At 48.8% G+C, this 15,871-nt stretch overlaps 2 protein-coding genes across 6 annotated transcripts in view; one reads left to right on the top strand and one right to left on the bottom strand.

Annotated features, from left to right (window-relative positions):
- RGL3 (ral guanine nucleotide dissociation stimulator like 3) overlaps positions 1-8,449 on the top strand; it is a 26,751-nt gene extending 18,302 nt beyond the window's left edge. For both annotated transcript variants that reach the window (XM_084835665.1, XM_084835666.1), the window contains exons 11-17: positions 1,156-1,188; positions 1,364-1,485; positions 2,744-2,833; positions 4,995-5,139; positions 5,671-5,808; positions 6,739-6,853; positions 6,957-8,449. In XM_084835665.1, coding sequence (XP_084691791.1) covers positions 1,156-1,188; positions 1,364-1,485; positions 2,744-2,833; positions 4,995-5,139; positions 5,671-5,808; positions 6,739-6,853; positions 6,957-7,588 — 1,275 coding nt within the window. In that variant the 3' untranslated portion in view covers positions 7,589-8,449. The remainder of the gene's footprint in view (positions 1-1,155; positions 1,189-1,363; positions 1,486-2,743; positions 2,834-4,994; positions 5,140-5,670; positions 5,809-6,738; positions 6,854-6,956) is intronic.
- LOC146353086 (uncharacterized) overlaps positions 1-15,861 on the bottom strand; it is a 21,204-nt gene extending 5,343 nt beyond the window's left edge. The window contains exons 1-2 of one of the 4 annotated variants that reach the window (XR_014787971.1): positions 15,745-15,861; positions 11,574-11,704 (exon numbers count right to left, since the gene is read on the bottom strand). Coding sequence is in view for 1 of the 4 variants with exons in the window: in XM_084835673.1 (XP_084691799.1) it covers positions 11,574-11,751 (178 nt within the window). In the remaining 3 variants the exon portion in view is untranslated. Of the gene's footprint in view, positions 1-11,573; positions 11,834-15,744 lie in introns of those variants that run through there. The other 3 variants (XR_014787972.1, XR_014787973.1, XM_084835673.1) reach the window with 3 other exon arrangements.
- Positions 15,862-15,871: the final 10 nt, after the last annotated feature.

Below are 15,871 nucleotides of genomic sequence, written 5' to 3'. Positions count from 1 at the left end.
TTGGTTCGGTTCACCTTGTTTCTGCATCAGTGCAGACTTTTGAAAAGTCTGCATGAACATTCATATACATTTTTGTGCACACTCCTCCTAATGTATGCATTTTTTCTGTGCACTTTTTTCAAATATATATATAAAAATTTAGACTTTTATGTGCATTTTTATGTGCATTTTTACGTTCCCATTTTTGCAAGCTATTTCCCCTATAATATTGTGTGTTTTGCACACTTTTCTGTAGCATATGGCTTTCTGTGCACACTTTTCCCTGGCATGCGCATTTTTGTGTGCAGTTTTTGAGCAGAGAGCTGTAGCACTACATTCAAGAATGGGTGGATTTTGGTGCGCAACTTTGTTCTGGTTTGGTCATTGGTTCAACAAATGTGAATCTGATAGATTTGTATTAAAATGTGGAAGGAAGGAATTTCTCACCCATCTCTTCACAAGACTCTTCCTTGTCTTCCCAAATGGCAGTGGCTCTCTGAGGTCTCAGTTCTGTGGTTTGAGCTCCTTTTAACTGGAGGTGCTGGGTCCTGGAGCCTTCTGCATGCAAAGTGTGCGCTCCACCCTAACTATGTCCCCTACCCCAATGGAATCCCTAATTGGCATGGTGAAATTCCACCAAAATATCTTGGGCCAGCCCTGATCACAAAGGTACCAAAGTCAGAATCAGGGTTCATGTGCACAGAATCATGTGCCCAGTGAATGATTTCCAAGACAACAGTACCCAATTGCACAGCATAGTTGAATGCCCAGGAAAGTTCTGCACAAGCCTCATATTATGCTGCCGCCCATTGTGACACCCCAAATCCACCGTGTGGGGTGGCTGCCTCCTCCTGCCATGTGGTACGGCTGGCTCTGAAGGGTTGGAGGCTCTGAGGCAGCCTTCCCCAACCTGGTGCCCTTCAGATACGTAAGACTTCAGCCCCAGCCAGCATGGCCCGTGGTCAGAAATGCTGGGAATTCTCATCCAAAACCTCTGGAGAGCACCAGGTTGTGGAAAGTTGTTCTAAGGTCCAGGGAAGAAGCCTTGGTCTTGGGGGGCGGGGGGGGTGTCAAACCCTGGCAGGCATGTTGGTTGGTTCAAACACAACTGCAGCTGTGTTTGTGTCCTGTTGTGTGGCTCACCATCTCTCTGTTGCTGTTTTCCCTATTCCACAGGGCAACCTCATTAACTTTGAGAAAAGGCGCAAGGTAAGTCTAAGGTGGAAATGCTGGCAGTGTGAGGGTGGAGAACCAGCGACTTTTAGTTCAGTGCCTGGAAGGGGGACAATAGGACATGGACCTGGGTGGTAGAGGCATGCCCAAACCACAGGAAGTAAGAATGTGACTCCCCCCACAACTGCTTTGTGTCCCCCCGTCCCCCCAGGAAGGAGCGGTCCTCTCCCAGATCCGTCAGCTGCAGGAGTCCTGTCAGGGCTACAACCTTTGCCCAAACCCATCCTTCCATGTCATCTTCCACCAGCATCAGCAACTTTCTGAGGAACAGAGGTAGGGAAGGGGTCAAGGTACTTTGCTGGGGAGGGAAGAGTTCATGGGATCTTGTAGAAGCACTAGGACAGCCTTCCCCAAACTGGTGCTCTCCAGATGTGTGGGACTGCAAGTCCCATCATTCTCAGCCAGCACGGCCAAAGGAAGGTCATGTAACCTTGGTCATGTAACCTTGGGAGTAACCCAAACCACCGGAAAGACATTTATCTAAAACAATGAGTTACTGCTTAAAAGAAAATCAGGAGGGGTCGGGTACCATGGCTGGGCACCTTGGCAAGTGTCTGGGGGGCACACTGGAGTTCCCTGGGGTTGCTGAGGCCAGGGTTACAGTCGTAAGAGAGAAAGTGGGAGCAGTCTGCAGACGTTCACATTTGGCTCTTCTAGGTACAGAGATGATTTCAGGTTGCACCGGGGGTGCTCCCAGGATTGCTGGGAAGAAGAAACAAACAAAGACTGACTGATCCCCCATTTTTTAAAATATAAAATCCAGCTGTTACTCAGAAACCATCTCCACTCCTTAGGCCAAAGGCACAGGTTGGCAGAAAACTAAGGGCTCCATCACACAGGTGGAGAATTCCACATCAATGCTGGTTCTTTCCCTATCCAGTATCATTGCAAATCTGGGTTGATCTCTTTAGATGGCTGTCCCCATCATGCTATTTTCCGTTCCCTTCCTTCTCACGGGGGTGGTGCCGCTGCTCAGAGGCATCGCCACCTTTCCGCAAAGAAGCATTACAGCGTTTGGGGTGAAGCGTCAGCGGCTCCCTGGCTCCTGCTCCTTTCCCCCCCCTTGCACGTTACTGAGGGATGGGGACTGACCACAGAGAGTCCCCCCACTGATCTCCCTGCCCCCCCTGCCTCCCTGTTCAGTGTTTTTGACAATCTCTGCTGTTTACTCAGCTGTCTACTCGTCTACTCGCTGGGAATGCACAGCAGGGGGGTGTCCCAGCAGGTTGGAAGGCCGGCACGCCGCTCTGCCGACCTGCAACCTTGCTACAAGTAGAGAGAAACGAGACAGTCTTTACATTAACAAAGCTGGAGATACTTTTAGATGGTGCAAAAAAAAAAAAAGTCCCTGGAAACCAAGTTGGGTGGCTTTACCTAGTAGTTGGAGGGGATGTACCTTCAGAGAATCAACTCTCAGCTTCAGGTGGCATAAGATCATCCTGCAGTGTAGGCAGAAGGTGGCGAAGTGTGCACGTGTGTGGACAGTTGGGCAGGCACGGACACAGCGTGTGCCTCCGCTCTCCCCCTGCAGCTACCGGATTTCCCGTGTGATTGAGCCGCCAGCTGACTCCTGTCCCAACTCGCCAAAGCTTCATCGGAGCCTGACCAAGCGCTTCAGCTCGTAAGCCAGCCGTCATGCACTTACCAGGACTGCTTCTTCACCACCTCTTTTCTCTTGCCTGTCACCTGATCCTCCCCTCGCCATGCAGGAGACAGGCACCCCATCTGCCCAGGGGTCTTCTGCCTCCTAGAGAACCCCATGCTGTTCTTGAGGGAGATGGCAGCAGAAGCTGGGGGGATCAGGGCATTGCCTCCCTCTCGCCATGCCCGTCCCAGAATCTTTTCCTTTTGGGATGCCCAGGTATGATGTTGCTCTTGCAGTTGGGCCTGCCTCAGATAAAGCTATTAATCTGATGGCCTTGTTGGAGGAGGGAAGTGAGCTCCTAGTTGAAGAACAAGGTAGGGAGTGGAATGGCAAACCTGGGACAGGAGTAAAACAACATTCGGGGATAGCAACCAGCAGGGATGGCTTGGAACAACCACCAAATTCAGATACAGGATGAGTGGGGGACAAACGGGGCTGTGATGTCTTCATGTCCTGATTGCTGGGTTTCCGGAGGCACCTTGCTGGCCACTGTCAGAAACAGGATACTGGACTAGATGGACTCAGCTGAGTCAGATCCAGCAGGGCTGTTCATGTGTTGTATGTTGTGGATCTGTGGTACAAAGGCCTCGCTGCACATACAACAGAGCCAGAGAAACATGCCTTGATGCCTGTTCAGCCTGTGCCACTGGGGGCCTGCATGGGATCTAGGACTCTCCTCCCAGGCCACAAAATGCATGCTTCAGAGGTATGACATGACATCCTCCTCCGACCCCCATTCCTGTAGTACAAGGGTGGGGAACCTCTGGCCTGCAGGCAAAATCCAGTCCGTGAAGGTTCCCTCCCAGGCTCTGCTCCCCCCCCGCCCCCAGCACTAGAGAAAGTGCAGTAGCTGTTTTCTAAGAAGAGAGGTCCTGGGGCTGAAGCTGGCTGGAAGTTAAGATTTCAGACTGCAGATTCCTAATATGTATGGAAGCTGACCATATTTTCACTCTGAGCAGACTCAGAAGGGCTTTGGTCTTTATTGTTATTTCACCCGTTTTAAAGCTGAAACCTGGCACAGGAAATAAGTCCCAGGACTGATTAAGCTAGGAGGTATAGGTACAGCAGGGGCCGCGGTGGCTTAGTGGTTAAGACGCTGAACTGCAGACCGGAAGGTCGGCAGGACAGCAGTTCGAGACCCGAGTGCTGTGTGATGGAGTGAGCTCCCGTCTTCAGTCCCAGCTCCTGCCAACCTAGCAGTTTGAAAGCAAGAAATTGCAAGTAGATAAATAGGTACCGCCTCGGCGGGAAAGGTAGCAGCGTTCTGTGCACCTCGGTGTTCAGTCATGCCGGCCACATGACCACGGAAGCGTCTTCGGACAGTGCTGGCTCTTCGGCTTAGAAACGGGGATGAGCACCGCACCCTAGAGTCGGACACGACTGGCTGGGGACACCTTTACCTTTTTATAGGTACAGCAGGAGGTATAGGCCCAGCGTGTGAGAGGAGGTGTATGCTGTTTGTCATACTGAGGGGGAATATGTTTTAGGAGAGAGAGGCTTGTCCTGGGTATGCAGTGGGAACCCAGGATGGACAAAGTATTTTGAATCCCCAGTTACTATCGTCAGATGTTTAGGTGGTCAGCGGAACAAGCATCTAGGCGTTTGCTTACTCTGGCTGGAAACTTTGAGAGAGGAAAGCGTATGGGTCTGTAAGTGAATCTGCATGCCGATAGGGTTTTGCAGTTCTCAGCCATTTCTAAGGCAAGGTAAAGATTAAAGGAATGTCCTGAGACAGGGCACTATTATTCTACAACTTAGGGGAAGTGAAGCTGAGAGGGAGTGACATGCCCAAGGCCCCATGGTGAGTCCATGGCAGAGGAGAGATTTGACCACACCAGGCATCTTAGGTCCAAAATTCACATTCTCCAGTTCTCTCCACGCCAACCCCATATCCTTGTGCATGGTGTCATGCTGCATGGGTGTGGAAGAGTGATTTGTGCTGCTGGCGTAGGTTGAAGTAGTGATGGGTGAGAGGGAGGGGGAATGGTGAGATGCTGGGTGTCAGGCTTGTGTCTGACTGCACTGAGGGTGCGAGGTTGGGAGAGACAGAGGGATACATGGAAGTGTGTGTCCCGTTGATGCATGCTGCCACACATGGCCACCCCTGCCACTGTCACCTCCCCATCTTTCTTTGCAGACTTCTCCTGGGCTCAGAAGTTTCTGGTGCTTCTCTAGGCCCTGAGAAGTCTGGAATTTCACCACTGGGCTCCTGCGGCAGCCTTAACTCTGAGGATGGGTCCAGCACCCCTTGCTCGCCAACTTGGGGACCCCCCACTATCAAGGTGAAGCATTTATTTTTTTATTTATGAAACCATTTCTGTCCTGCCTTTCAGTCCTAGCGATTGCCCACCCCGAGATGGTTCACAATTTAGACATGAGGAGTTCTACAGCTGGTGCCATGCACTAACAAGAGCATGATGGCATGAAACGTGAGCAGCACTGAAAAGATCCACCACACTGGGAAGACGTACTATGCCAGCCTTTGCCAACATGGTGCCCTCCAGACGTGTGGGGCTACAACTCCCAGCATGTCCCAGCCACACATCCCGCTGGGAGTTGTTGTCCAACACATCTGGAAGGCACCAGGTTGGCAAAGGCTGGATCATGCAATCCGTGTCTCAGAGGACAGCCAGCTTTTTACTTTAGCAATGCCATGGCTGTAAGTGCTGTTCTGGCAGTGCAGAGGCAGAGACGCCTGAGCGGGACGTGCTGATGGGGTTGGTGGCCTGACAGGGAATGGAAACTGCGGGCATGTGGGAGTCGTGACTCACAGACCTGCCTCCCGCCTCCTGTGGGCCCTCTTCCCCTGCAAGAACCTGCCTGTATCTCAGCTACGGACGTGTCCTCCTCTTGAGCTGCCCCTGCCATCTGCCAAGCAAAGAGGGACAGAATCGCGCATCGTCCGTGTCAGCATGGACAACGAGCACGGCAACCTTTATCGTAGCATCGTGGTGAGTTGACAAGGGCCAGAGGTGTGTGGGCGAGGAGGAGGGACATACGCTGTGGGGTGCAAGAAGGAACATCTGGTGCAGAATTAGTGCAGATGTGTCTGGATGCTATACAGCGGAGACTGGAGGCTCTGATTTCGGTGAGGCTGTGTGCCCATTCTGGGTTTCAGTCAGAACAAGCCAGAGCTCTGAAGGAGCTATCCAAGGTACTGAAGCACAGCCCCAAAATAGGATCAGCACCATGGATCGCTCCTTTGGAGTTCTGGCTGGTTCTGACTGAAACCCAGAGTGGATTCGCAGGCCCACCAAAATCTGAGCCACCAGCCTCCCCTGATGCTATGGCAAGATACCAGGTGTGAGTGCAAGAGTGGAAGCTCCCTGGGAACACGAGGAGGGCCCAGGGGCCCAGCGGGTTGCGAAGAACACAATGTGGAGAAACAGGAAAGTCTGACAGGCCACAGATGGATTCCAGGTGCAGTGGCCAGCGGAAGCTCTGAACTGAGGAGTGGGGCTCTAGATAAGTGGTCCAGAGCAAGCCTGGGAAGCAGTCAGAGCTCCAGGGGAGGGAGAGGCCTTGCTTTTTATTTTAGGACACCTTTGTGATTTGGCCGGCATTTGGCGTGAAGTGAGTGTGCAGTTTCATAGTGGTTATTTGCCGCTGTTGATCATTTTTCCCCGTGAATGTATCTTACCGGTTCACATGATCACCATAAGTTAAAGAAGCCCATGGGTTATTTGAAGGCTGACACGACAAGCCGCGCCTGGGCAGGTGGTTAAGCAAATGGTGCCCGGCACGTGCCCGGGGCTTAAAGAAGTCACCGCGGCTTGTTTAACCCACGGAGATTGTGCAAACCAGGTCACTGTGTTGCCGCATAGTTGTGCCTCCCCTCCTTCGCCTGCTGTGACCCCTAAGCGGATGGATTTTCCTCACAGATCACCAGCCAGGACAAGACCACAGCTGTAGTGCAGCGTGCCTTGCAGAAGCACAACCTGGAAGGGGACTCACCACACAGCTACCAGCTCCTGCAGCTTTTGGGGGACGGCCAAGGTGAGGGGAAGCTGTGTAGGTCCAGGGTGGAGGTGGGGAGGAGGAGTGGAGGCACTGCCAGCATCCCTGACGGTCTCTTTTTCATTCTCTCTCTTGCCTTCAGAGCTGCTGATCCCTGACAGTGCCAATGCCTTTTACGCCATGAACCCTGCTGGCTCTCATGACTTTCTCCTGTGCCCCAAGAAAGGAGCCCCCAGCCCCTCAGCCTTGGGGGCCACACAGCCTGGTAGCAAAGCTATTCCCTCCAGCACCCCCACTCTTAAGGACTGTGGCACAAGAGCCCTCATGGCTACTTCAGCCCCTCCATCTCCTTATGCTCCTCACCTGGCACCGCCCACTCTCCTAGCACCACCCAGCCCAGCCCCAGTTTACCCATCATCCCCTGCGGTGGACTCACAACTCAGGCCAGCTTCATATCTCCAGACACCCCCATTTCCAGCTCCTTCCACCTGGCTCCTGGGAGGCCAGAAGCCAACTGGCCCTCCTAACTCTCCTCCTCCCTCACTGCCTCTGCCTCATCACCCACTAACGCGGGAACCCTTCAGCTCAGCTCTGCCTCATCTTGTCCTACCCTCTTCTTTGCAGGGGCGACACGCTCGTGTCTTTGCCCCCCAGTCACCCCCTTGTTCTTCCCTTGGGGCATCCTTTTGGTCAGAGTCCCCCAAGCATTGTGCCATCCATCACCTTTCAGCTCCTCAAGGTTTAGATGCCCCAAACAGTCCAGGGTTTTACTGAGTGCCCCACGATGAGGGAGCAATGATGTTTATGGATTGGCTGTTTGTGGGATTCCACAGCCCTGCCCCGCCCACTCTGCCACCAGGATCCCCAGAATCACAGACCCAGAAGGGAAGGACTCGAAGGTTATATAGTTCAAAAGGCAACATACAGTTGCCAGTGTGGTGTAGTGGCTAGAGTGTTGGACTGGGAGTCAGGAGATCTGGGTTCTAGTCCCCACTCAGCCATGGAAGCTCACTGGATGACTTTGGGCAAGTCACAGACTCTCAGCCCAACCTACCTCACAGGGTTGTTGTTGTGAGGATAAAATGGAGGAGGAGGATTATGTATGCTGCCTTGGGTTCCTTAAGGAGGGGGAAAGGCAGGATATAAATGTAATGAATGAATGAAAATAAATGAACATACAGAGGACTGCATGCAGAGACTGGAGGAGTTGCAGAACGCCGGTGTCCCATTGTTTTAAGCACATCTGCCAAACTGGATCTTATGGGGGAAGGCAATACTCACCCAGTGAAGGCTGGCAGCTCCGATGTCAGTGGGGTGGTGAATCCACTCCAGGTTTCAGTCAGAACTCCAAAGGAGCTGAGCTCCTTTAGAGTTCTGACTGGTTCTGAATGAAACCCGGAGCGGATTCACCACCCCACTGACATCAGAGCAGCCAGCCTCCACTGTACTCACTCGCTCTCTCGCTCTCTCTGGATTCAAGGACAGAAGTGGGAGGGAGGCTGTGTGGTAGCAGCTCTGTCAGAGTGGGCATCTAGCCAAGCCTAAAAAGGAGACATGGGGTGGAACTTGGCTTCCAGTCCTATAATAGTTGGATTTAGGTCACCAGCCACCCCTTCAATAAAATAATTTGATGTGAAAGTGTGAACTCTTTGGCTTTCTCCAACCGTGCTGTGCTGTGCCAAGTTAGTTCTTGGGTGCAGAGGCCATGTGCTTCATTCTGGCAGAGAGAACTATTATAAAAGCTCTCTGTGCTAACTGTTTGCAGTTCTAGTAAATCAGGCACAAGGAGAGTAACAAAAAGGGAGAGGACTCAAGAGGGAAACTTGACAGCAGGGGCAAAATGCCCATTCTGCTGAATGCATCGCATGTATAGGATTGTGCCCTAAGCTGACTAATTTAAACTTTGGTGGCAAGTAATTCGGACTGTATTTTGCAAAGCAGAGAAGAAAATATTTAAATTTTCTTTTTTCAAAATACATTTATGAGTCGCCTTTTGGCCCAGATAGGGCCCCTTTTAAATTGTTTTAAGTTTTTTTAAAAAAAAAACTTTGAAACAATGTGAAAACTTTAAAAACATATTTTAAAGCAACAATAGAATTAAGAGCAGAAGAATTAAATGACCTCCTCAACACTGCAGTATCTGTGTCTGGAAGCAGATTCCTCTGGTATTTTGGTCAAGAAAGAAGGAATGGGCTCACAGACAGCTGTATGGGTGCAACATTGCATCTGATGCTGTGAACAAATCCAGTCACCCATGTTTGTTCCACTGCCAATGTCATGGAAGCTGCAAAGCCTGCCCACACGAGAGCGCTTTAGGCTGGTAAAATGGCAGCTAAGGCAAGGCCTGAGATGAAGGCAAGCTTTAGATCTCCCAAAGGAAGCCAGAAGTGTTTTATCAACGGGTTCAGTGTTATACGCATATATTACATTAAGGGTGCAATCCTATGCATGTTTATGCAAACAGGAAAAAGTCCTACAACTGCCAGCATTCCCCAGCCAGCTATGGCTGGCTGGGGAATGCTAGGAGTTGTAGGACTTTGCTGTTTAAACCTGCATATGATTGTGCCTTAAAATAACCAAAGCATGAATGCACTTATTAAGCCAGGGACAGGGAACCCAGGCCTACTGGTCCAATCCAGTCCTCCTGGAGTCCCAATTTGGCCCCCTGGGGTTCCCCAAACAGCAGTGCCCCTTTTCCTGGCCACACACCGTTGCCTGCTGGCCACTAAGTGATTGTTCAGCATTTGCACGGTATTTTTTCCATTCTAAAAGGTTGAGGTGCCCCTCTTGGGGTGTAGTCACCGGCAGGAAGAGCTTTAAGCTACAATATGCTGCCATGTTTGGTATCTTGGCTGTGCTCCTTTTGCCCCACCCATCACGACCGCAGCACCCTGAGTGCTTCTCTGAAACAGAATTCGGACATCTGGCTGAAACAGGTTCCCCTCCCCATGCCAAGCATGTGTGGACTAGATTTTGATTACTAGATTTTGGTGACATGCCATTAACATCACATCAGCAGTACTAAGACATTTCAGGCACTTAAGTCAAGTATCCACACTCAGACAACGGGTCCATTCTAAGAGATGTGCTTCCTCAGGATCTCCTGCAAGGTGACAGAGAATCCTGGGACAACCCCCAGATGATGCCTAAGCCATGCACCATCTGACAATAGTCCCTGAGCTGCATTGCAAAGGATTCTGGGGTGTACCTTGGATCATGTGCTATTTCTTCAGTGCTCCTAAAAACATTGTTTCCCCAAGTGACTGTTTGCACAACTGGGACAATGCCCGGAGGAGTGTACATAAATTTTGGTGACATAACATTACATCAGCAATGTTAAGACATTCCAGGCACTTAAGTCAAGTATTTAAACGCAGACAAAGGGGCTATTTCCCACTACATTTTAAAGGCAACCTGCATCTCAGTTGGCTACTGAGTTCACAACTCATGCTTTCTTGAACCAAGGCTGGGTTCTCAAGGTCAGGTGGATATTAAAATGAATTGTCGTGACAGCTAAACTGTATTAATATAAGCATGTTTCCCAAACTTCACTTCTGTAGAATGGAGGCTGGTAGCTCCAATTTCAGTGGGGCTGTGAATCCACTCTAGGTTTCAGTTAGAGCTCTAAAGGAGTGATCCAAGGTGCTGAACCTGTTTTGGGGATAGGTTTCAGCACTTTGGATACCTCCTTTGGAATTCTGACTGAAACCCAGAGCAGATTCATAGCCCCACTGAAATAGGAGCCACCAGCCTCCACTGCTTCTGTGGTTTATGTGGCTATCGGAGATGGTGAGCGGAGAAGGCAGGAGAGAAGAGGCAGATGTGTTAACCTTAGATGGGTGGGGCACAGAGAGTTGTGGGTTTACAGATGTTTCCTCAGGCTTGGGCTCCTGATAAGCCCCTTCCTCCCAAATCGATGGCCTCTCATCTTAACGATCTTTTTTGAAGTAAGGTTCTTTGAAAATACCCTGTCTTGACTCCCCTCCAGTTAGCCAACAAGTTGATTCCACAGAGGTGAGGCATAGCAGGTTTTTTGGGAGAAGATACAGAAAATCATAACTAACCGTGTAATCCTAGACATGTCCACTCAGACGTAAGACCCATTAAAGTCTCTGGGGCTTATTCCCATGTAAGTGGGAGTAAGTAATCTTAACGCAGCCTTCCCCACCCTGGTGCCTTCCAGATGTTTTGGACTACACCTCCCAGAATCCCAGACCATTAGCCATGCTAGCCCAGGCTGATGGGAGTTGTCCAAAACATCTGGAGGGCACCAGTTTGGGGAAAGCTTTTCTGGTGCTGCTGCCTTGCCTCATTCATGGAAGTTTAGAGGGGCTCCAGACGATGACCTCTTCCGCCCCTGTTTTCCCACCATTCAAAAAGATCCATTCAAAAAGAAAAGATGGAATAGCTGTACAAGGCCTTCTGATCCTCAGCGCTAGGGGCTCTCCATCTGGAAGCAACCTTAATGAATTATGCTGTATCTTCACAAGATCCTAACGGGCTGGCTACTTGTGAGGACGGAACTGGTGGAAGGGTAGTGGTGATGGGGGTCTGTGTGTGTGTGATTATTGAAGAGTACAAGGGTGTGATCATCTGTAGATGGCGCTTGAAGGTTTCTCAAGGGTCAACTAGAGTTGAGTGGCAGAGTAAGAGGAGGAGCACAGTGACCCATGCAAAGCAGAGTTTACAGTGATGACAGTAGTGGAGATAATAAGTCATGGGGATGGAAGATAGTAAAATGTCTTTCTCCTGTGCTCACCTAAGCAGCTCCCAACATGTCCTAGAACCTTTAGGCATTCTCTTACAGTAAAGAGAAGCTTGGCTTCGTACCAGCTCTTCCAGTGTCCTCTTTTGATGACAGTGCCATTCTCAAAAGGAGGTGGGGTAGATCTGCAAGACATTTGTGTGGCACTAGCAATTGTGCTGACAGCATACATGCATAGAGATCATAACACACTATAATCCCAGAGCCTGATGGTCACCTGCTCAGATTTAAACCAGCTGTTCCCAAGGTATAAATGAATGAATTGCCAATAAGCAATGGCCTTTATTTCTCCCCCTGGGAAAGGTAGGAACCTCCATAGAATAAGGAATCTTGAGAAACCAATACAAATTCTACACAAGTTTCCCATCCCATAGGAAAAACTCTGAACACTGCAGTGGCTGGAAGGAACTGAAAATGCAGAAATCAAATCACCATGTTTTCCTTGGGGAACCTGGGTTGCCATCTTTATAGCACTGTTTTCCTGGATGACTTCTCACTACTGTTAAAAGACCCACAACTCCTGTGGTATAGTTGTGAACAAAACATGCCAGACAAAAAATTCCATAGGCTCTTCAATTTCAAGAGGAATTTCACAGTTTGCAATGCAATCATCCATTATGAGGCAGATCCATCCTAACTATTCTGAAAACAGATTTGGGGAATTGTCACTGTGGAATGGGGGGAGGGCAGGGGAACAGTGCAGGGTTTTAGACCTTCCCTGGCTAAGAAAAAATATAAATGCGTAGAATGCTATGATTTGAATGGAGCTGAAGGTCATTTCATCCATCACTCTGCACTCAGGAGCAAATTCCCAAGCTCAGGAGGTGTCATAATTAGTGTCCATCATACAGCGGTGCCATCATTCAATTAGCAATCCACAAGACTAGGAGGAGTGAGCAAATGTGTGCCTTGCCACAGAAGTCTGTAGCGCAAGGAATCGGGGTCAATTCATGCAACACGTTTTTGTGTGTGTGTGATTATTAGGTAGCAAAACTAGCATGAATAGCAGCTGCTTGGGGAGTGGTGTTTTGGGTCTTCTGAATGTGCCAACTTAGATCTGCCTGGCTCAGCTCAAGTTCTGAAAGTTCTCCCATGACTTGAGTCAGATTTTGTATCTGCTGTCTCTTTACAATAACAACATCACACCTACCCTGGCATTATGCATGTTGAAATGCCAACATTTTCAAAACTATTTTCTAGTACAGAAGGGGAAGTGCCCCATTGGTACATGGTGAAAGGTGACAGCTAGGCACCAATTTATTGGTGCATCCAGATGGCAGGAAGTTGAATCGGAAGTACATCAAGGAAGGGGTATTTTCTAAGCATGGAGGTTTCGCATTACAGTGCCTGATTGGGCACCTCCATTGATTTGCAACTCAGTGGTCTGTTTGGATGTGATGTGGTGGTGATCAGTGGCTTGGCAGTGCTGGATATTTTGCTAATCGTAAACATGTCCATCCTGGAGCACTCTATGACAATTCTCTCTTCACAGGGACTGAGGGAAAAATTAACCCACCAGGTCATTCACATTAAACAACAATATTTCTATGGGCTGTTGTCTGAATACAGCTACATGATCCCCGTCTCACTGCCCTCATTTTTAACACACACTGTTGCCCTTCTCGGAGACAAATGATCATACTCAGAACAATTTCTTCCATTTTCTGTTATGATCCCCAATGAGGTGGCTCAGTGGATAACTATCTAGGTAGGCAAGTGAGAGGGCTTCTCTTATGGATCAGTAACGAGATAAAGAGCAGGAAGCAGAAGACGCGGTAAATAGACAGTTCTTGCGGTGAAAGGAAGCAAGCAGTGAGGTCCCTCCCCAAGGATCTGTTTTGGTACTGGTCCTATTTAAGTTATTCTGAAATATTCTGCAAGGATGACACCAAATTATTCAAAGATGGTGAAAACTCTCAAGGAAACTGCAAAGAGTTCCAAAAGGAACTCCCCAAACTGGGTGAACTGGTGACGGAATAGAATATAGTGCAAGCAAGGTATTTGCTTATACATGCTGGGGGGAAAAAAACAAAACTAACTTAACATGGGTGTGGGAGTGGGGTTTGTTCAGGCTGAAATAAACAGAAAAGACTAACGAGGGGAAAACAGAACTGAAAATATGAACTGAGGTTGTTCTGGTGGTGAAAAGGGCATATTCCCCGCCACCACTGATTACAGAAGAAATTGACAATAAAGCAGCCAGTATTGTAAAGCTGTTGCAGAAACCTATGGTGTAGCCAGTTCTGGTCGCCCATCTCAAGAAGAATATCATAGTGGCCTTATGTCCTCTTTCACAGAGCACAGTCCTTTCTTGGAAGGGTTGTCTGGTTCAATTCCAGTTTAAAAATGAGCATAAGAACTGTTGCCCACCAACACTTCGCCCCTGGAGAGAAGATTGAGCAGGCAAGCACATAGGTCACCTCCTCACAGCCTTCTCCATGGTGGTGAGATATACTGCAGTTCTATTTAAATTATAATTATTTATAAATTTGCATATGTAAATTTTACGCAAATTAGTGTTCTCCTTTTTGGTTACGCATTTCTCTTTTTTGGTGATTTGTAATGATCAAGTGGTAATTATGATAAAGTTGTTAGAGCTTCTTCTCTGAAAGGAAAGGCCAAAATGTTCAGTTAAGAAAAAAAAGAAAAGACAAGAAATGGCTAGGACACGGAGGTCAGAAGGTAGTTCAGGATGTGCTACTGCTAGATCTCTGGATAATTCGTAGTAGGTGGGCAAGAGTTTCTGGCTCCTAATTGCTTAACCACAGTAGCAGCAAAATTACTCTTCACTGCCCTGAATTATACTGCTGAAAGGAAGAAAGCTTGAGGGGAGAAAGGAGGAATAAGGTTTTGTGTAAAAGGATTGTGACCGTTGTTCAATTCTGTTACTTAAAACAAATTCAAAGCCTCAGAATTCCTTCTTTAATCCTAACTTCTGCATCAGGCTCCAGAGGCCGGATCTTAAGGTTCTACCAAAAAAACAAAGTAGATCCTGCAAACCTGAAGTCTGCTCTCTCCTAGGCGAAGTGGACATGAGAAAAGTTTATAAATTCATGCATGACAGGCTAGAGGCCTTGCATGGACTAGCAGGAAAATTGGCCTCATCCAGCCTCTTATGTTATTACTAGGCCTGTGATTCACCAAATATACTTTTGAGAAAATTGGGGTTTTTTTAAGGGGTCAGGGTAAGAGTTTCTTTTAAAAAACAAACCTAAATAACAGCTAAATGGAAGAAAAGATCAGATAAGAGACTATGACTTCAATATCTTCATGATGATGTTTTCGAAAAGTACGAGTGAGTGGAATAAACAACCCTCTGTGCACAAGAAGTACACTCCTGCTGGAGCCTTATCATGCCCAAACACTTTCTGTTTGTTTGCGCCTGCTTTTCTCCCCCAACCCTACACTTCCTAAATCTAACATTGGCACAGAGATGGCATATTCAAGAGCTGCTACTGGCTTGCATTGAAACACACAGGGTGCAGGGGATAATCAATCAGAATTACCCCCTGGAAACGACAACACGGCCTGACCCTGTGAACTCACCACCTACTCTATAAAGTGCCAATGCGCTTGCTTTGAGCCAGAAAGTGTAGAGTCAGAATGGCCCCATAGGTCATCTTGCCCTGAACCGGGACAGCTTGCAGTACCCCACCAGCAGCCCCTGCTGCATTCTGAGGAAGGAGATTCCATAATAACCACCCTGGAGAGCCCCTTATGTAGTTATTATGGAATAATAAGAGTTAGAAAGCTCTTCCTAGTACTCAGCATACATCTATGGCAGACTCCTTGTCCCATCCTCAGTGGACTGGGGAAGGCACTTTCCCCCCCATCTCATTTTCATCAGGTTTTAGATCAGCATCTTCATGTCTCTCCCTCCATCTCCTGGAGTTAATTTTTAAGAAAGGCTACCTGACTTCCTGGAAGCTGCATCATTTGACCAGGAATGACCTGCAGCGCACACTTAATAGTGAAAGGAGGAATGCCTTTTGCACATGACCAGAGGCACTCTATTATTATCATCGTGCATAAATATCCCTGGGAGGGGGCTGAGTATGAACACTGAAAGCAGGCGTGTGCCTGACTGAAATTATGCCCTGCAGAACATGGGCCTCAGCTTTCAGTCACCATTTGGGTGACGTTGCTCCAAAGATGCCCTCCTTACCCTGGATGGCAGTGTAGTGGTCCTTCCGCAGACTCAGGAGAAATCCACAGGGAGGCCTGAAAGGGGAGGCCACTCTACCTTTCAGAGTCGCTGCTGCTTGTTGTTGCTGCTGCGGCCCTCCCGCCTC

The sequence above is a fragment of the Heloderma suspectum genome, chromosome 2 (assembly GCF_057233095.1).
Source record: "Heloderma suspectum isolate Gila_16-S chromosome 2, 16-S_ref, whole genome shotgun sequence".
NCBI classification, from domain to species: domain Eukaryota; kingdom Metazoa; phylum Chordata; class Lepidosauria; order Squamata; family Helodermatidae; genus Heloderma; species Heloderma suspectum.
The sequence above is the reverse complement of the archived record's forward strand: the minus strand, read 5'-3'. Positions and strand labels throughout refer to the sequence as shown.